Source organism: Clavelina lepadiformis, chromosome 5 (assembly GCF_947623445.1).
Source record: "Clavelina lepadiformis chromosome 5, kaClaLepa1.1, whole genome shotgun sequence".
Classification (NCBI taxonomy): Eukaryota; Metazoa; Chordata; class Ascidiacea; order Aplousobranchia; family Clavelinidae; genus Clavelina; species Clavelina lepadiformis.
This window is the reverse complement of record NC_135244.1, coordinates 20,616,494-20,637,344: the sequence shown is the minus strand read 5'-3', so window position 1 is coordinate 20,637,344 and position 20,851 is coordinate 20,616,494. Positions and strand designations below refer to the sequence as shown.

General features: G+C 36.8%; 1 protein-coding gene across 4 annotated transcripts; it reads left to right on the top strand.

The window, feature by feature from the left end:
* Positions 1 to 1,290: 1,290 nt before the first annotated feature.
* Positions 1,291 to 20,581, top strand: LOC143460240 (uncharacterized). 4 transcript variants are annotated; one of them, XM_076957676.1, is made up of 14 exons: positions 1,291 to 1,607; positions 1,721 to 1,962; positions 2,034 to 2,059; positions 8,188 to 8,626; positions 8,877 to 9,115; positions 9,245 to 9,421; positions 9,505 to 9,621; positions 9,745 to 9,813; positions 9,950 to 10,018; positions 10,172 to 10,261; positions 10,390 to 10,446; positions 10,618 to 10,724; positions 11,046 to 11,204; positions 11,367 to 12,176. In XM_076957676.1, exons 2-14 carry the CDS (start codon positions 1,781 to 1,783, stop codon positions 11,601 to 11,603), a joined length of 1,968 nt encoding a protein of 655 aa, XP_076813791.1. In that variant the 5' UTR covers positions 1,291 to 1,607; positions 1,721 to 1,780; the 3' UTR covers positions 11,604 to 12,176. The 4 variants fall into 4 exon arrangements, with proteins under 4 accessions (XP_076813791.1, XP_076813789.1, XP_076813792.1 ...); XM_076957674.1 differs by lacking the exons at positions 1,291 to 1,607; positions 8,188 to 8,626; positions 8,877 to 9,115; ... (7 more) ...; positions 11,046 to 11,204; positions 11,367 to 12,176 and adding exons at positions 2,615 to 2,853; positions 2,986 to 3,159; positions 3,970 to 4,128; ... (7 more) ...; positions 5,953 to 6,022; positions 6,223 to 6,983 and having other exon boundaries at positions 1,781 to 1,962; positions 2,034 to 2,492; XM_076957677.1 differs by lacking the exons at positions 1,291 to 1,607; positions 1,721 to 1,962; positions 2,034 to 2,059; positions 11,046 to 11,204; positions 11,367 to 12,176 and adding exons at positions 7,689 to 8,084; positions 19,131 to 19,289; positions 19,860 to 20,581 and having other exon boundaries at positions 8,162 to 8,626.
* The last annotated feature ends 270 nt before the right edge of the window (positions 20,582 to 20,851 follow it).

Below are 20,851 nucleotides of genomic sequence, written 5' to 3'. Positions count from 1 at the left end.
TTATCTTTCTAATACTGCATTTTTCTTTTCATAAGCTGCGTTTCAAGTAACGACTTCTAAACCACTGAACCAACACAACCTGATAATAATGGGGTCTAGTACAGGGCTTCCCAAACTTTTTTGCTCGCGACCCCTTTCAAACTTCTGAAGTTTTCCGCGACCCTTCACGTTTAAATTGATTAGCAGTGCGAAATATACATAAGTCATTAGTGACATTTATTGAGATGCAAAGACTGAATTCAAGCAACCAGAACTCAAAGCCTACTTACTACTTTACACATATCTAGGCTACTGGAAACAAAAAAGCACACACATTTATTCAGTGTGATTGGTGTGACTGCTTTCTGCTACAAAGCAATTCCAGCCGTGGCTCAATATCTGTTAATGCTGGTCTCAAGGCGGTTTCAATGTTGATTAGGCTGGAACGATATTTTGTTTTGATTGTATTTTGTACTTCGTGTAAAATTGGTATACGCTCTGCGACCCCTGAAGTTCGTTACGCGACCCCTTGCGGGGTCGCGACCCCCAGTTTGGGAAGCCCTGGTCTAGTATATAAGAGCACAACCGCAGGATACCTTTGCTTACTAGACCCCAGCTACTCAAACTGTTATGTCATCATGTTCGTGCACTTGTAGGAGCCAAGAAATATCATTGGCGACGTTGGGGTATCCTCTGGACACTTTCGTTCTGAAAAGCGTAGAGAGCTATCTAAAAGCTTGTTTGGCAGACGATATGGCTCAGGAGTGAGCAAAAGCTTTCAAACCGATCTTCATTCCCAGCTTTACTTGAAGAATAGATGTTTGTGCAAAAAGTATTAGTGTTGCCAAAGAATTTTCTCAAAGATATGTATAAAGTTATGTATAGAATTGTAAAATATTCTGTCAATCATTAGAGCTAGTTGCTGTTTTCACGTCTTGCGTAAATTAGTGGCACTGTTTGACCAACGATATAAAGAACTTCTTTATATCGTTGGTTTGACCCTTAACTTTGGTAACTATTAGCTTTCTCTCTTTTTTCCTAACCGGTCCACGCTATTAACAACTTCACGCCTGAAAGGTTATACAGTATGGTGAAGTGAAGCTTTGTACAGTTGTATTACAGTACAGTTGTATTACAATGTGCCTCTATTTGCATTTTGTACTTCGTTTTTGCTTGAGATTATTTAAGCATAGCGAAAAGATTAAACTTATCAAATCAGATGTCATGAGGTTTGAGCACAAAGCTATATTGACGTCACTTCAGCAATGAAATATCTTTTTCATGTTTAAGGTCAAATAAGGACAAATGCACAGTCAAATAAGGACAAATGTATATTTAGAAATTTTGTGTATAGTAGGCTATTGAATTATATTCGTTTAATCAGTAAACAAAATTCATGCATAGCTATCATCAGAAGGCAATTTAGAACATTTTAGCCTTAATCTGAGCGACGTCACGCTTCAGCTGCTTCGTAAAGAGGAACTGTATCACATTACATATGTTGTGGGTATCGGCCAGTCCTGGTCTATCCACATGCTTGGGGACCTTGCGTACGTTGTAGGCTACGTCTGATTCATGTTTTCTTGGAAGTTAATAGATTGGGACTGGGTTGGTGAAATATAAAAAACGTAGGCACACAATTGGCTTTAGAGAGTTTGAATAAGAAAATGGAAAAGTGGACTAGTTTTGCGTGGCAATTAGTATTTTTATGGATAAAAATTAAAAAGCTCGGCTTTTTTAGAGTCACGCGTGAGCTGCTTGATTTATTCTACAAGATTGACACTGCCGATTTTGCGAAATAATGGCTGATCTACCTTGCCATGATGCGTCCACTTTATTAACATCTTCCAACGATGAAGACATCTTGGGACATGGAAGCTATGGAATGGTGAGGAGATGTCAATCTGAGGAGCTTGGTGAGGTTGCGGTGAAATGTTTCAGTGTGGAAGGGAATGAAAAAACTTGCAGAAAAGTAAATGAGAAGTAAGTCTTTTTATATTTTTGTGCAAGATTCGATAAATATTTTGATTGTAATGTTAACTTTTTTTTTACAGCGTGGAACGAGAGTTGGCAGTTCTTCATCGTCTTGGCCATGACCACATAGTAAAGTTGCTGGCCAAAACGGAGTGGAACAATTGCATTGGCATCATAATGGAATATGTTAAGGGTGGAAGCCTTGAAAACCTTTTACTGGATGCAGAAATTGAAATCGTCCCTTGGTTGCTTCGCCTTCGACTTTACTACGAGGTCGCCCTTGCTCTTCGTTATTTGCATCACCATGACAACAAACGAGCCTATATTCACGGCGATCTGAAGCCTCAGAACATTCTCTTAACGCCAGAACTTCAAGTGAAGGTCGCCGACTTCGGCTCAGTCAACATTGCAACAGCGTCGAGGCAAACAAACAGATCCATCAACATATCATCGACGTCACAGCACACGTCTAATTACGCTGCCCCGGAAATTTTGCGTTTCCCCATGGAAGAAAGAAAAACATCTTCCGATGTGTATAGGTGATACGAAAGATTTTCAATTTTCCTTTTAGCAAACCTGTGACAAAAATAAAGTTTCTTTAGAAAGTAATTTAATCGTTCTAATCTAGTTTAAATGTTAACTTTAAACTATTGACATTTAGTTTCGGAATAATTGGATATGAGATGATTACCAGAAAGGTGGCTTACGGTGGAGCTCCCATTGCCATCGTCGAAGCGAGGATCAAGAGCGATGGCTTGAAACCGGATGAGAAGATCATCAAAGAAGTTCAGTCCACTCTATGCGATTACCCTGATGATTTTGATGTTTTAAACATCTTGAAATCAGAAATGATAAAGTGTTGGGAATATAATCCTGATATGCGTCCAGACATTAACAAAGGTATTGGGAGTATCTGTCCCAAATGGAAGTTACATTTAAATAAATGACTCGAAGTACTTGTCACAGATATCTTGCAAAACGTGAGCAATCCTATTCGTTTACTTAGTGTTAAATGACTTCATGAAATTTTAGTTTGCCATCGGCTGGGCTTAGAATTAGAGGCAAGAAAACCTCCACCAAGCTGGTTCAATATTATTGAAGATGTGAAAGTGCAAATAAAATCCGGAATGATCAGACATCCTACAAGCAGCAAAGTGGCTTTGGAAAATTTCTTTCCGCCTTTCTTGAATGCGACATATTTTCCAGGTTTGTGAGAAAACACAATTTTTCTAATATTCTGTCAGATCCAGATATTTTGCCTATTTATCTTAAAATTCGAATGAAAGAACTATAGATTTCGTGTAAAATATTGCTAAAACCTCCATAAATGGTTTATACCAGGGGCGGGCAACATACGGCCCGCGGGCCGGACCCGGCCCGCGACGGGATTATGAGCGGCCCGCAGACAGTTTCCGTTCTTACATGATAATGTGGCCTGCTACCACAGTCTGTCGCAATCCCTCACTACTTGCTTACTACGTCAAATATAGTGATTGATAAATAGTTATTCTTTAAGAAGAAGTGTAACAATCTGAATGGTGATGTCACATAAAGACAAAATAATTAATGTATCGATTCAGGAATCCGGCCCGCCAAGTGCTTCATTTTCTCATATCAGGCCCGCCAACCGAAAAAGTTGCCCGCCCCTGGTTTATACAACCTACAAGCCAACAAATTACACAAAACAATTTGTATGTTTTGACACATACTTAAAGTGCTCCTCCTTTCAGCTATGCCCACAGTAAACCTGTAGGTATAAGAGTATAGCACTGTTATATTTTGATTCTTCTTCAACTTCTATTCGATATTTGTTTACATATATTTGCTCCGTATTATGTTACATACAACACAACATATTATAGCTTACTGTATATTACCGATCACGTAGAGATTCAATAACATCCAAACAACTACAAAGCAAAAAGAAAAATCCACGATCCTTTAAATATAAATTCCTTCTTTCGTTTGTTTTCAATATTTAAATATACTGTATGTAAAATATTACTCACTCTTCAGGTCTTCAACAACCGTCGATATACGATGCTGAAATGAGGAACGAATCTTCCCATCTGGTCTCTGATGGCAAACGCCTGCATGCTATTGGTCCCAAACAACGGACGGAACGATCATGGCCAACATCTTCATCGTGTGAAGAAAATCAACAGCTTTTGCAAAGTCGTTTTAAGTTTCGAGCTTTCGCGTTGAGATGTAACTTAGTTGTGACGCCGTTGTGACAAAACAAATGTCAATTTTTCTGAATGGATTTATTACTTCATTAGATATACTTTATTAACCGCAGAGTTTAACTATAACTATAACTACAGTATCAAAAATGTAACAAACGTTGACGACTTTTATAATTATAATAATCTATTTGATTGATGATGACAGATGATACCGCAACGAGAAAAGAATCATCACATCTAGCATGTGATGACAGCAGCATGCATGTTATTGACTTTCAACCACGAAACAAAACAAGGTTCATGGACACACCAAATGGATCATCATTCCCTCGTGAAAATCAACAGTTTTTGCAAAGTTGGTTTGAGTTTCAAATGAGCTTTAGTTTTACGAGAGTGATTAATGTACTTTTGGAAGTCATTAAAAAGTTTGAAAATGTTGTGTCTGTGGGTTATGCTATTACCTTTATGTTTACATTTTAACTCCTATAACGCATAGTATTATTTTGTCTGATAAATAAATCTCCTACACTATTGAAAATATTCATGCTGCGCTTTTGTCCAGCTATTTATTATATTTTTCTTTTTTTTAGTAAACAAAGCTTATACGAGTTTAGGAACAAATGGACCTTACTGTCGAAGAAACGTTTTAGTTATTCTGTTGACTGTAACACTTGCTCTATCTTTTATGACGTCTGGTGTAGCCATTTATCAGTCAACCCCACACTTCCCCTTCACCGCCATAACAGGTAAACAAAGAGATTTTAGAAAATATCTTGTGCATCTTTTCTTTGCGACTTGCAGGCTTTCCCGTAACGACGACGGTTATGCTCAATTCACTCGGTTTACTACATAACTAAATTTGTGGTTTTAACATTCTAAAACCTGTTTATATTATGCTTGAAGAATGCTTAAAGTTGCACGTAACAGATGAATTGAAAATGGAATGTACGAATAATCATAGCATTGGATCAGTTTGCAACTTGACATGCACTGATGGAAATGTACTTAAGGTAGGCCTACTTACGTTCATGTTTTCATTTGTTTCGCCAAAGTTCGACAAAACCAAACTGGAAAACGAGAGTAAACTAAGAATTAAATTACTAAATACAGGGAAACAATAAAACAGAGTGCAGTGACCAAGGACAGTGGTCATCAAAACTTCCGACCTGTACACAAAAAAGTAAGAACTAAGATAGCATCGGTACAAGTAATGGTACAAGTCTGAGGGTTTGGAGTAACAGAAGAAAATCTTTTATCATTTATGTTTTGCAGAATGTCCTGTGGTGCACTTGTCTGATGGACTTGAAATGAAATGCACAAATGATAGGAAAGTTGGATCTGCCTGTAACTTTAGTTGCAATGGTGATACAATTCTGCAGGTAGGTCTTTTCGTACAATTATTTTGGCATATTCTTCAAATTCCGATATGTCACCTAGAAACAAAACGTCATGCAAAAAACATAATTTGCTTAATAGGGTAGCAGTCACATTATCTGCAAAAACCACAAGCATTGGTCGTCGAAAATACCCAGTTGTAAACTGAAAGGTAAACACAAAACATTTTAGAACGATGATTTCAAATGATATAAAAAAGTTGACCACTAACACTTTATCTCTGATTTATCATAGAATGCTCTGTAATATGGAACAAACTCGATGATTTGATAAAAATGCACTGCACAAATGCAAACAAGGTTGGATCAGTTTGCTTTTTTACGTGTCCCGGTAGATTTGAACCTTTGGTAAGTTTGTACGTCACATATGAATGAGACAGATTCAACTGACTAACCAAAAAAAAACTATTTTACCGCAGTCACAAAATAGCATGTTTTGCCAAAAATCGCAATGGTGGTCTTCGCCACTTCCCGTTTGTGTAGATAAAGGTGAGAAGAATAAACAACTAAGAAAATGATATAATAATTTTGAAAAAGGATAAGCTTAAATATATAAAAATTCATGAAACTAAGCACGTTACAAATTTAGGGTGAAATATAGGCTAAAAATGCCTCAACAATTTCGTAAAAAATTAGTTTACAAATTTGGTATTTTTAAAGGTACTGTAATTTTGTTGAAAAATTTTTAGACAGTCTTATTTTGAAGAAGATTTCGAAAGAATATTTCGGAAATTTCCACAATCCTTTCATTCCACAAAACCCACAGTAAAATAACTGCTGCACTTTTGTTTTTATCTCGAACACCTTGCATATGGCGAGTCCACTCCTGCCAACCTGAACTATACATCTTCAAACGGACCAAGCATACTTGCTACTATAAGCAGAGATAACTCAACGGGAAGTTTTCATGCAACTGGAATTCTCTGACTAGGCCTAAATCATGCAAAAACGCTCTCAGTTTTCTCCTGTGTAATATGAACAAGATTGACGCTGGCAGATATCCCATGCCCAGTGACCCAAACAACATACCTGAGTAATGCTGTGGCTGTAAAACGAAAATCCCGCATCCAGATTGAAGTTTGTTATAATCGCTAGTTACAATTCTAACATATAATTTCAATTCTGATTTACGGTGACAAGATATACGCTATGTGATGAGTGTGTTTGATGGTTCACATAAAGTGTGTTGGAATTGCGTAATGTCTGGCGTGTACTATTGTAATTAAATTCCGTCTCTGTTGCTCTGAGTGGTAGTTGCTTGTGACGTACTATGAAGAAAGTCTTTGATCGAGCAAATACATTTACACGTTACGGTCTATACCTGCTACATTGTATCGTCTACATTATACAGTGAGTCCTGAATTTAACCTGGTTCTACGCTACACGTTGACATTTTTTATTATCTTTGTGTTGTAACTCAAAAATACAACAATTTGCTTCTTGTGACGTTTCTTACAGACTGAGCTTTCTTCTTTTTTCTTCTGCCACCTCATCCCTAATGATAGAAGTCGATGGCTGGGGATTAGTTCTAGGAAAGCTAGTGTTATGATGTCTTACGGCATACAGCAGTTGTTGTTCATGTACACGAATAATTCCTTTCACCTGTAGCAACCATAAAACGTTTTCAAATCGCAGTAATATTTAGAACATCTCGCCGAAATCCTATAGTCGACTAACCGCACTCACCAAGCGTTTACATCGCAAATTAATAAGCTAAGAATCGGATAAGGAAAGTATACTCGACTATTGTCTACTCTAGAACACAAAAGGTATCGTACTGTGGACAAAGAGGCCACCAGGAAGAAACTTTTCTGACTTAGTTCGACAGTTCAGAAATGATAAAGTTGCAAGTAAACTTATTGGCCTACAGACATGGGATACTTAAACGTAAAGCAGTTCCATGGTGGTAAATTTATTACATGTTGAAGCGAAAAGCAACGTTCGTACGCTGTCTTTTTGTATACAATAGATACGGTTATGTTTCAGGGGCAAGCACTCTACTTGAACATTTCAGGCTGTAGGTTCGTCAGTTCACGCTTGACTGATTCCATTATGAGGAAGTGTATCCCATTACAGTTAGCTTGTAGCCGTTTCACTTTAGTTTCACTATATATGTTTCTGTTGCTTGCCTGATTGCAGTTAAGCAAAGTCAATAGATAGATGTTATAAACTTGGCATGATGAGAGATTTGAAATGCATCTAAGGTTCTGCTTAGTGTTAGCCTATTCAAAATTAATGACAAATGTTTCATTTTAAGTTGATGCGTTTGACTTATAAGCCACAGATGACTAATGTCAAATCAGCTATTTTATTTAGTCCTGCGTTAGCTGCTTCATCTGTAAGCTTTGTATCGGCACTTTTGTAAAATAATGGCTGATCTACCTTGCCATGATGCGTCCACTTTATTAACATCTTCCAACGATGAAGACATCTTGGGACATGGGAGCTATGGGATGGTGAGGAGATGTCAATCTGAGGAGCTTGTTGAGGTTGCGGTGAAATGTTTCAGTGTGAAAGGGAATGAAAAAACTTGTAGAAAACTGAACGATAAGTGAGTAATTTGACATGGTAACTATACTTTTGTTAATGAGAAATAAGTAAACGATTTTTTGCGGTTTCATTTTACAGCGTAGAACGAGAATTGCTAGTTCTTCGTCGACTTGGTCACAACAACATAGTAAAGTTGCTGGCCAAAACAGAGTGGAACAATTGCATTGGCATCATAATGGAATATGTTAGCGGTGGAAGTCTTGAAAACCTTTTGCAAGATGAGTTTGGAGTAGTTGAAATTGTCCCTTGGTTGCTTCGCCTTCGACTTTACTACGAGGTCGCCCTTGCTCTTCGTTATTTGCATCACCATGACAACAAACGAGCCTATATTCACGGCGACCTGAAGCCTCAGAACATTCTCTTAACGCCAGAACTTGAGGTGAAGGTCGCGGACTTCGGCTCAGTCAATATTGCAACAGCATCGAGGCAAACAAACAGATCCATCAACATATCATCGACGTCACAACACACGCCTAATTACACCGCCCCTGAAGTTTTAAACTCGCCTTTGGAGAAGAGAAAAACATCTTCCGATGTTTATAGGTGGGTGGTGGACGTTTATAAATAAATTTTTTTTTCGGAAGTTGATTTTCATTAATTATTATCATTGTGCAACTTGGGTTGAAAGACTTCGTTTATAATCTTTATAGTTCCAGTGCTATTTACGGGTTTACTCATAGGAATACCTTTTGGCTTTTCTGCAAGACTGCATTTGAATTAAACCTTTATGAATCTGTTTTTTGTAATTTCGGGCAAAAGATTTACAAAACTATATTTTAAACTTTTCCTTTAGTTTTGGAATAGTTGGATATGAGATGATTACAAGGAAAGTGGCTTACGCTAAAGCTCCCATTGCTATTGTCGAAGCGAGGATCAGGAGCGATGGCTTGAAACCGGATGAGAAGATCATAAATGAGGTTGAAACCTCTTTACAAGATTGCCTCGACGATCTCAACGTCTTTAACATTTTGAAATCAGAAATGATGAAATGTTGGGATTTCGCTCCTGGCTTGCGTCCAAACAGCAAGGAAGGTATTTGAAGTAATAACCTTTGAAGTGTTAAATTTGGAAAGTTTTAAATCTCGTTTTAAAGAGTGACAAAAATTTTACTTATTATTTCACTTCCTGAAGAGAGTTTTTCTCAATATATGTAAAATGTAGTGTGTAATAAGCTGGGCAAAGAATTAGAAGCAACAGAACCGCCACCAGCTTATTACGATGAAATTGAAGATGTGAAAGCACAAATGCAGTCTATGATGACAAGATATTCCACGAGCAGCAAAGTTGGATTGAACCGGTTTTATCCGCCCTTTGCGAATGCGGCGCCTTTGCCATTAGGTTTGTAGGGAAACGTCTGTTCACTTTTTTGCCCTTAAATTTTTTGCAAAATACATCTGTTACAAAGCTTTGAATACCTTCAGGTTTGGAGGTTGTATCGCAATCTAACCAAGAATGGGAAGAAATCCAATATCATAAAGAAAAAACGACTGAAACGGAACAACTGCCTGATTCCAACGAAAGACAGCCAAAGCATAAAGGTTTTTCGCATGCATTTGTTGTATTGATAAACGTTTACTGCATAGTCATTTATTGCCAGTCTTTGCCATGTCAGAATTGTGTCATTGTCACACCTAACTCTCTAATTGTTTCATTTTGCCCAGTGGGTTTGACGCCTGATTCAGAACACTTTCCCAGTGATGAACAACCGGGAACTTCTCGAGCAAAACAATGTGAGTGAATTACGTCATTCTTTTGCATCGTAACACAAGAGTTCAGCATTCAACGTAATATTAGTTAAAGCTATATCTTGAATGTGGAGTGAGTCAGCTAAGATGATCTTTTTTTAAATTGACTTTTGTGGACTAGTCGACGTGCTGTCGGCTTCAAAATACTCACCCAGTGGCAAGCAACCAGGAACGTTCCGAGCAAACAATTGTGAGTGAATTACTTCATCATTTTGTATTGTAACAATGTTACATTGTGACATAAGAGCTTAACATTGAACGTAATATTAGTTAAAGTTATGTATATTTCTTCAGTGTGTGGAGCAAGTCAGCTAAAGCAACTTTGAATTTTATTTAACTTTAGGGGAAACGTCAGTGAAGGGAGTCATGTTCCTGGCGAGTGTACTTAGCGCGGCATACTTGGGCAATATATCACCTGCAACCACTACGTCCGGTAATTAATCTTCAAAGTATAGGACAAATTGCTAGATAGAAGTTGTCGATATTTCAATCATACTTATTGAGATCGCCTTTGCATAATTTGCCTTATTCTATTTCAATATTACGTGTGATTGTTTTCAGAGCCACAGGATTCAACCATTGGCGAAAGAGCACTTGAACACGTGGAACAGCCTAAATGTCAGTTTCATTATATACTTTTTAAAATAGGTTAAATTTAGGTGATAGTACGTGGTCCAAGCTTGTACTAAAGCAGGCTACCAGTTGTTTTATTGTATTTAATGCATTTAAGTGCAACGGCGTTCGGCCATTAATAAAGAAGTTTCCATTGAAAAAATTTCTTTTTTTCAGTGTGTCCAGACCTCGTGCTATCTAAAGGGTTGACGGCGAGTTGCACGAACGGAAGGAACGTCGGATCGAAATGTGATTTTTCTTGCCCGGAAGGACAGACGCTTAAGGTCGCATTGCTCAGATGAGCGCATTAAACATTGTGTTTGGATAAAAGTTAAACAGTCTAACTCTATAGATCAGGGGTGGGCAAACTACCATTTACCATCATATCACCATCATACCATTATCATATCACTATCATACCATTTACCATCATACCATTTAGTTACCATAACGAGATTCTCGCCGCTGTTTTATTATTGTTGTTGATGACGTATGAAACTCATCATAAATGAAACAGAAAAGAAATTCATGCCACAAGTGTATACGCGTAGTGCTACAAAAGCAAGTAAAATCAGGAAAAGTAACGTTTATTTTGTTAAAATCAGGGTTCGTCCAACATTGATTGCCTAGCATCAGCAGAATGGTCATCATCCCTTCCGACCTGTGAATGCCCGCCTTGCACAACTGGACCTAACTGTAACGAAAATTTAAGCTGGGAACATTTGAAGACGCAAATTAACGGTCGACCAAAAACCAAATTTTTTGTAAGTTTGTTCAAAATTGAATTTGATATCACACTTAGCAATTTGCTGCCATGGTAAGCAGTAAGGGTAGTTACAACTGTATTGTCTAAAATGCCTACTTTACTTTGGAGATATAATTTTTTTTTTCGGTTTGAATGTAAATTGCTGTACTGTATTTTGTAGACTGTCTACGCAGGCAACAGCATCAAATGCATTGGAGGTGTAGGTAGGCACAAATTGTCTTTGGTATTCGATTGCACCTGCATGGATTTGAGCACGAACCACCAACGAAAATGCAAGAAATACCACTCGCAATTTGGTGCCTGTGAGCACACACTCGCCTTCCTCGTGCGAGATATGGTAGCAAAGGGTGTCTACCCTCGACCCTGTGACGAGCCGGAAATGCCCACTAAGTGTTGACTTTGCGCGGTTGAAAGTACCGTACTTGAGCGTCTATTATGTTATTCGAAAATGATTGGAACTTCTAACATCATCTTACTCATGGTTTCTTGAAATTTGTTACTTATCTGCAAAAGGGTGCATTTTTATGTCAATCACCAATCAAAAAAATACCAGCATTACTGAGCATAAGCTTGTAGTTGTACCTCACTATCCAAGTGAATCTAAAATGGCTTAAGCAGATTCATAAAAGGAATAATTTCACAAGTAATTTCTAAGGCTAACTCATTGTTTTTTTGGTGCTACATTTTAATGTTACAACGTAATATTACTGATATGTGCACGTGACATTATAACTACATTACCAACTTGTCTGATGGTCTGAAACGATTTGTGCTGATATTCCCTGATCCGTATTCTTGTGCAGATATGACAATACTTCATATTTTTGTAGTAGTACATTGTTGTTTGTTTGTTCAGAGGATTAACTATTTATGGCTCTGTTACCGTAATAATGCTTTTTTTTATGACAATGAGTTTTTTCCTGGGTAACTTATGTAGTCAACTCTCGTTGTAGTAAAAGTGTTTGGTATAAGTTTCAGGCATCTTATTTTGATATTTTAATATATGTATCTATGCACTTGGTTTGCTGTTTTTACTAATATCAAAACCCTCGTTGCGAACGGAACGGTAAGAAGCGCAGGAAATGGAAATTTAGTTGCAAAACTTAAAAGTATAAATCAAACAAAAACAAATATTTTATCATTTGTATTTTCAGGATGTCCAACATTTAATAACTTATCCAGCAATCTGGAAATGCAATGCTTAAACACTAACAAGACTGGTTTAATGTGCAGCTTTTGATGTACTGGTTATAAAGTACTTGAGGTAGATGTGGTCATCTACTTTCCGGTTTGCTGTAAAAACTAAAAAAACTCAACGGCGTATCAACTGAAAACAAATCTACTTAATATAAGGCAGAATACAAAAGCAGAATTGCGGAGATCAAGGGCAGTGGTCTTCAGAAGTCCCTCGTTTTCGTCGTTTCGTTTCAAAGTGTGTAGCATATCTAAAATGTTTTAAATCAATGTTTCTTTAAAATAAATATGATATAGTGACGCTTTAATACTCGTCGATTCGGTGCGCTAGCTACAGGTCCGTAACTAGATGGAGCCCAAGTGGGTTTGACTCCTGAAAAGATATTTCCTACTGAAAAAAATGTGCATACTTCATAAGCAGGGTTGCCATCGTTCTGGATTCAAAAATAAGATCGACAAGTAAACGAAAGAAGAATACTTGCTTAAACAGTGCAAATTCGATGTTCGGCTGCAGTACAAACAATCGCTTTAACCCTTTTCTTCCCGAATTATCTTCCCGTACTTCAAAAATTCTGAAATTTATGCCATGTGTTACTTTTGCCTTCCTTGTACCAAACCTAAAGAAAAAATTCGGATATGTTGGTTGCTTGGCAACAGCGTAATGTTTCCATTTGGCAACATTGGTAAGAAATGGTATGGATATCTGTAATCTTTCACAAAACACTTCATAATTTCTTAACACAATTTTAATGCTTTCGTTTACTACATGTCAAAAAAAGTACTAGTACTAGTACTAGTAAAGTACATGTTTGTGTTGGCTGTCACAAAACAGAAAAGAACCGGTTGATGTCTTTCAAAAGGTACTCTCTGCTGACCAAAATCACTTGGTGTGAAAGGCCAAAGCAGTTGTTACGTTCATTCAAGCATAGTCCTACGAGGCATTTGCTGCATTGCACCCGGGTGTAGCCAGATGGGCAATATCTGCACCGCATTGTTTTTGTAATATGATGATGCCAGTGGTGCAAACCATCATACCGCACATCTGTAACTGGCAGGGCTTTCTTGGTCTTCTTTGAAGAGCATGTACTTCCATCATTCAGAGATGGTCTACCACGTTTCTTTATCCTACTCTTTTCTGCCAAAGTTAGAGCAAAAGCGATACTGCCACGGAAATCTTTTAATGGAAGATGCCTTGGCTGGTTGTTCTGAGCGAAATGTCTACGATATAACAGCCACGCATTTAGCACTGCTACATCTAAACAACAATACACGATGCGCATGAACCATTTTTTGCTCCCGATGTCTGTGCGATATAATTCCAGCATCATGTCAGGTCCACTCCTCCTATGTGCTGGTTGTATTCTTTCACAACGTATGGCCTCTTCACATCGAATCCTTTTCTTCTCAGCAACACTCCAGCGCTTGCACTTGTCTGATGGATCAATGCTGCAGTACGTCGAAATCAAATGGACAATCGCTTTAATATCTATAGTTTTGGGGCACCAGAAGAGGCTAAAATTATTTTGGAGGGAACCAAAATTTCAGGTCCCCAATACTTACAGTGAGCAGTCGGCTTTTATGCAGGTTCTTCGATCTAATGCACAGTCGTACAAGATATGCACAGAACATTGTTTTTAGTTTTCTGGTATTGGGACTCTTGCCTGTTATAATAGTGTGCAACGGTAATAATGCAAAGAAAAACTAATAAAAGTCTGACATCAGTAACAAGCTGCTGATGAATTATGATAGCAGCACATTTATCAGCGTTTCTCATGTCCAAAAGTCATACTGCAACAAATAACTACATCAACCAATGAATTTGTATCACCAATCAATGAACTTATCATGAATTGCTATAATGCTTTTTTAAAGAAAAAGGATTTGTCTTGGCAGAGGTCTGCCTTCTCCGAGCCCTGGACCCCATTTGGTTACAGGTCGGTCTCTACCGCACCGAGTAAACGAATTTTACAACGAGCGCCATTTTGCAATGCTATACGCTATTTGCACTATATATAATAACTACTGTGAAAGCAAGCTTTTCACGTTTGTTCCATGTACAAGGATATGAAAATAAGGCCTTGGTTAATTTTAAACGCTATAAAACTGGAAAAAATGTGTACTGTATATATATTACAGTTGTCAATTTGTTTACGTTTTATTTTTCCTGTCAACACGATCCTTGTATTTTTTAAGCTGTGAATGGTAAACAGAATACGTCAGTTTTATTGTTTTGTTCTCCAATTATACGATCTTTCAACAATCGTAGTTTATCCTTTTTCTAGTTTTTACTTGAATGGATTCATGGAACCTGGTGACTCTTGCGTTTTATGTTTTTTAAAGCTTGCTGCTGTCGCTGTTAAAGCAACTTTGGGGAAATTTAGGATGCGTTGGTAATGTCGACAAAGTCCATCTGTCTTTTATTGATGCAAGTCCGTTAACAACAGAAAGCTGTGACATTAACTCTTCTCTTATCGCTGATGATATTGGAGTACTATGCGGTAGACCTATTTAGTATGATTAATAATTAATTTAATACTGAAGATAAGAAATGATGAGATAAGCAAGTTTAAACATTTACTGAGTCACCACGTCTACAGCTGAACTATGGGTCTTCCCATACAAGACGCTTCTTAAAGACAAATATTGTATTTCTAAAAATAAACTCTACGCTGCCAAAAGGAAAACGCTATGTACAAATACTGTATATAAGAGCCCAATCTACGATAATGATTAATGATTGTCAATCAGTTAATCAGCTTTGGTGAAGAATGAAGCGTAAGAAATAAAATTCTTTACTGAAATAAATTTAAACACAAAGACAAGTTTCATCTGAAACGAAATAACTCTGATTAAATTAGTTTTAGAATTTACAAAAAAGTTTTTGATGATAGTTGTCGTCAAATACTGTCTCAAATTTGTTGCGCTTTCAAAAGCACGGGATGGTAGTTGTGACGTCACACATGAAAATTAACGCTTTGTTTTATAGCCCATACAACCAGGCGCACTGGAATTGCCTAATTACGTTTTAATCAGGCAAGAGAATTGGATAACTACCAACCAAGTTTCCGCCGTGTGTTGTAGAAACGAAATAATTTTGAAACCTATTTCTATGCTACTACATTAATTATGCACAACAGGGGTTGTATAATAAAATCTTACAGCAGTTTTAGTTAAAAACAATATCTTGTATTTGTATTTAAAGACAATATATGAAATATGACATCTCAACGATCCAATGAAGACAATGAGAAGTAGGCTACTGCATTTAGTATTGGTTTCATGTGCGTTAAAATACCAAATAAATTACAACTAAATTCAACACGAGTGATTTCTTTGGTAAAATAGATGATAGCCTACAGTGAATACGTAACGATCTATGAAAATTCAGCGTCGAAATTCCTTCTGTTCTTTCTCAGCTCTACGTGCTGTTGTTGTTGTGAAAAGCGTAGCATCCGCTTGGTGATGATGTTTCTAATTGGACTGATAATCGGTCTCGTCTGAATATTGGTCCATCAGCTGACGTAAATACCCTCTCAAATTTAAGATGGGAAATCACAGCGCAAAAACTTACAGAGATACTTGAAGATTGTGCACTTTCGATCAATGAAATTCACGATTCATTTATTGAGACCATTTTCTTTCACTATATTTATTCTAAGCAGGTAGGAGAATGGAATGCTTTAGGAGTTGAACTTGGAATCAGCTTTGCTTTTCGTTTAAGACGGTTTCAGCTGTGACGGCAAAGTATTAGCAAAATGAAGTCGACATTGGTATTGCAATGAGTGGAATCTACATGCAAGTTTATTCTTTGCAGATTCGGCCGGATGCCGGTGGGTACCGGAAGCGATGGGAGTTTTAGAACCAAAGAAACCCTTAAAACCTCGATGCTTCAGCAGTTTCCGCAACAATTTTAAAACATATTTTGCAAAGTTTATTTCATGCGTCTGTGCTGTCTCCTCCGGTATACCGGTTGGCCCAGAAGACCCTATGATTCACATGGGGCTGGTTTATAAAAACAGAATATGTAAGTAAACTTTGTTACAAATTCTTCCTATAAAGTTCACTACTTTCAATAGGTAAATGATTCAGTTTTCATTTTTATCACAGTAGGTTAATTGGTACTGGATTTTACCATTACCAGAGCAAGTGAAACCTACCCGGAAGGAAGGAAACCTACCCGGACATTAGTAAGTGACGACAAGAAGTTTATACTGTTTTTAAGTATTAAGCAATTATCAACAGCTTATGCTGCATGATACCACAAACAAGTTTTCATTTTATCTTATAAAGGGGTTTTCAGTTTTTTTTGCTGGGTATTTTCTTGCGTAATACTCCAGAATTGTAAGCCTGTATGCACTTTAAAAGATGGAATTATTACCGTCAGCTCATACGAGTGGCTAATCCGTGCGTTCCTTTTTCTCTTTCCTATGGACTAATCCTTGACGAATTGTTTCACACACAGTGGTTGTGAAGTGTTTGTGGAGATTTATCTTTTTAGAAAACGATTAACTTTAAACCAATAAATCGTGTCGGCACAATTTCCAAATTCGGCTTCTCGTACAAGATAAAATTTGCACAATAACTCGGTGTTAGGTCAAACAGCGGTCAACGGTCAACGGTCAACGGTCGCGTGATGGGATTTTTCAAACTTATTTGTTCCTGATCTGCAAAACTTAAATGATTTTTGATTGCTGATGATATTATGCAAAGATTGTTTCAGTAATAGAATGTTCGTTTTGAGATTTAAAATCAATGAAAGATCGGTCGACGATCAGAGTTTGATGTCTCATATCATGTAAAGGCAACGTCTTGCGAAGAAAATTTTTGTTTCTTTTATCGTTCATTAAAGTAAAGGTTTTAACTTTTATCACAACAAAGCTTTCGCTTGTTAGCATCAAAACATTGAAACTCACACATAAATATACACTTGTTTTGAAAATTTAGGAAACTTTATAAGAAACTTATGATATAAAAACTCTTATTCTGTGACAAAACTGAAGCTTTATGGTTAAATTTAACCCTCAAATTTTTTTGCAAAATGAGCCTTAATTAATTTCAATAAACAAACGTATTTGGAAAGAGAGTATTTGTTACGTCATTATGAGTGCCATTAATCCCGGTTCGAGTTTTGATTTGATTGATTTTGCGGTTGATTGGTTGAGTTTTTTGATTTAACTGAATACCAAACATACATGAATGACAGAGTTATGGATAGACATAACTTATTGCAATCGCCATACTGACAATTAGGTAGCGGTAGAACGCTACTGTGTATTTTCGCTATTCATTTGTCACAAGGCAACTTTCATGAAACTCTGCTCCTTTGAACATAAGGATATTGCTCTAAAATTTCCCAATTATTGAAATGAACTTTTGTTTTATTACGAAGTACGGGTTAATATAAATAACATGCACATGCGGCCAATATGGCCTTTTACATAGCCCAGCCGCGATCTTAGTTTTACCATAAAATAGCTTTTTCCTTCGATATCCGCCCAGTTTTTGTGAAGTTTAATTATTGCTAATTTCTTTTCATCGTTGCCATTTGGAGGAATGAGGAGCTGTGGTAAAAAGCGCTGGAACGTTTTTTCTGATGAGTTTGATTAAAAAATGTTCGAGGTCAACGCCATCTTTTCTTCACTTGTTTTCAAAATCACTTTTCGGTGTTCGACGTTTAACTTTCACATTCTTGCAAAAAATAAATGGCGCGCATGGGAGGCTTTAACGTGCACAAAACATCAAACCTCGAAGTTACTGAATATTAGAAAACGCAGTGTTTTAATATAGCCAAGTGGGATCTCTAATTTTAACAGTGGAAGTACTAAATTTTATAACAAAGACATCATATAACTGATTTTTTGTCAAAGTAATGCTCATCATCAGAACATCAAACCTGGGCATGATGAGCGACCTTTGATATCACAGTTTTACTTCTGATCAGCTTTCTTTGCGTACCAGTCAACTTCTGTACATTACCGTCCGTTTTGCTGTTTTGCAATCAGTTCATCAGAGCCATCAGTCAGTTCAGCAAATGAAAAACTTCTCGCCTGTGAGATGACAACAATCGGAGATACTGTATTCTAGGAAACGCAGTATTTAACGGTCGCATACTTGCGTGTTATCTTGACGCTAATTTTTCGCTATTGAGTATATGGAGCGAAAAATGTATGTTGCTATGGTGCTAATTAATTATTTAAAAGGAAAATTTTACGCTCAAAAATAACTAATGAGCAAGTTTAAAACGTGAAAGTGTTTTACTGTAGAGTGGTGCTCTAGGTCTAGAACGATGAATTATTAATACGGCCAACTAACCCAGAAATCATTCACGTTAAGAATAATTAAAGAAAAACAAAATGAAGTAAAGAAAGTAACAAAATTAAAATAAGAGTTGAAGTCGAAATTTACACAGGATTACCAAAACCATATACAGGATATACATTTACCTTTACATTTACCATCATACCATTTACCATCATACCATTTACCATCATACCATTTACCATCATACCATTTACCATCATACCATTTACCATCATATCACCATCATACCATTATCATACCATTTAGTTACCATAACGAGATTCTCGCCGCTGTTTTATTATTGTTGTTGATGACGTATGAAACTCATCATAAATGAAACAGAAATGAAATTCATGCCACAAGTGTATAGGCGTAGTACTACAAAAGCAAGCAAAATCAGGAAAAGAAACGTTTATTTTGTTAAAATCAGGGTTCGTCCAGCACTGATTGCCTAACATCAGCAGAATGGTCATCTTCACTTCCGACCTGCGAATGTCCACCTTGCACAACTGGACCTAACTGTAACGAAAATCTAAGCTGGAAACATTTGAAGACGCAAATTAACGGTCGACCAAAAACCAAATTTTTTGTAAGTTTGTTCAAAATTGAATCTGATATCACATTTAGCAATTTGCTGCCATGGTAAAATAAAGATGGTTACAACTGTGTTCTGTAAAATGCCTACTAGGCAAAAAGATTACAGTAGATCAGGTTATTTTCATATAAAGCTTTATTTATCATGTAGGACTATAGGTCATACCTTGACCGTTTTGTCCACAACTGGGCCAAAACGGTCATTTTACAAAATTGAAATCTAAATTAAATTTTGGTATACATTGAGTGAGGTATTCTGACTTATGGATGATAAAAGTACTTGTTAGTGGTATCTTAGTATAGCTGTGGTATTGAATATGTAATTTCATTAAGTTAATAGAACTCGAATCATATAATAAGGTAAATACAAAAGTTTGTCTTGCCCCGCCTTTTCCTACTATTTTTTTGCAGTATCTATAATATTGCATATAGTCAACAACTTATGGTCAACATGATTTTCGATATTTGTAGAAATCCATTTGGGCCAAGGATTTCTGCTTGTTGTCTTTTACTCTGGAGATATAATGTTTTTTTCGGTTTTGATGTAAATTGATGTATTTTGTAGGCTGTCTACGCAGGCCACAGCATCAATTGCATTGGAGGTGCAGGTATGCACAAATGGTCTTTGGTATTCGATTGCACCTGCATAGATTTGAGCACGAACCACCAACGAAAATGCAAGAAATACCACTCGCAATTTGGTGCCTGTGAACACACACTCGCCTCTCTCGTGCGAGATATGGTAACAAAGGGTGTCTACCCTCGGCCTTGTGACGAGCCGGAAATGCCCACTAGGTGTTGACTTTGTGCGGTTGAAAGTACAGTATTTGAGCGTCTATTATGTTATTCGAAATTTTTTGGAACTTGTTACATCATCTTACTCACAGTTTTTTGAAATTTGTTACTTATCTGCAAAAGGGTGCATTTTTATGTCAATCACCAATCAAAGAAATACCAACATTACTGAGCACAAGCTTGTAGTTGTACTTCACTATCCAATTGAATCTAAAATGGCTTAAGCAGATTCATAAAAGGAATAATTTCAGAAGTAATTTCTAAGGCTAATTCATTGTTCCATAGGTGTTACATTTTAATATTACTGATATGTAAACGTGACATTATAACTACATTACCAACTTGTCTGATGGTCTGAAACGATTTGTGCTGATGTTCGCTGATTCGTATTCTTGTGCAGATATGAAAATACTTCATATTTTTGTAGTAATACACTGTTGTTTGTTTGTTCAGAGGATTAACTATTTATGGCTCTGTTACCGTAGTAATGCTTTTTTTATGACAATGAGTTTTTTCCTGGGTAACTTATGTAGTCAACTCTCGTTGTAGTAAAAGTGTTTGGTATAAGTTTCAGGTATCTTACTTTGATATTTTAATATGTGTAGCTATGCACGTGGTTTGCTGCTTTTGCTAATATCAAAACCCCTCGATGCGAATGGAGCAGTAAGAAAAGCAGGAAATGGAAATTTTGTTGCAAAACTTAAAAGTATAAATCAAACAAAAACAAATATTTTATCATTTGTATTTTCAGGATGTCCAACA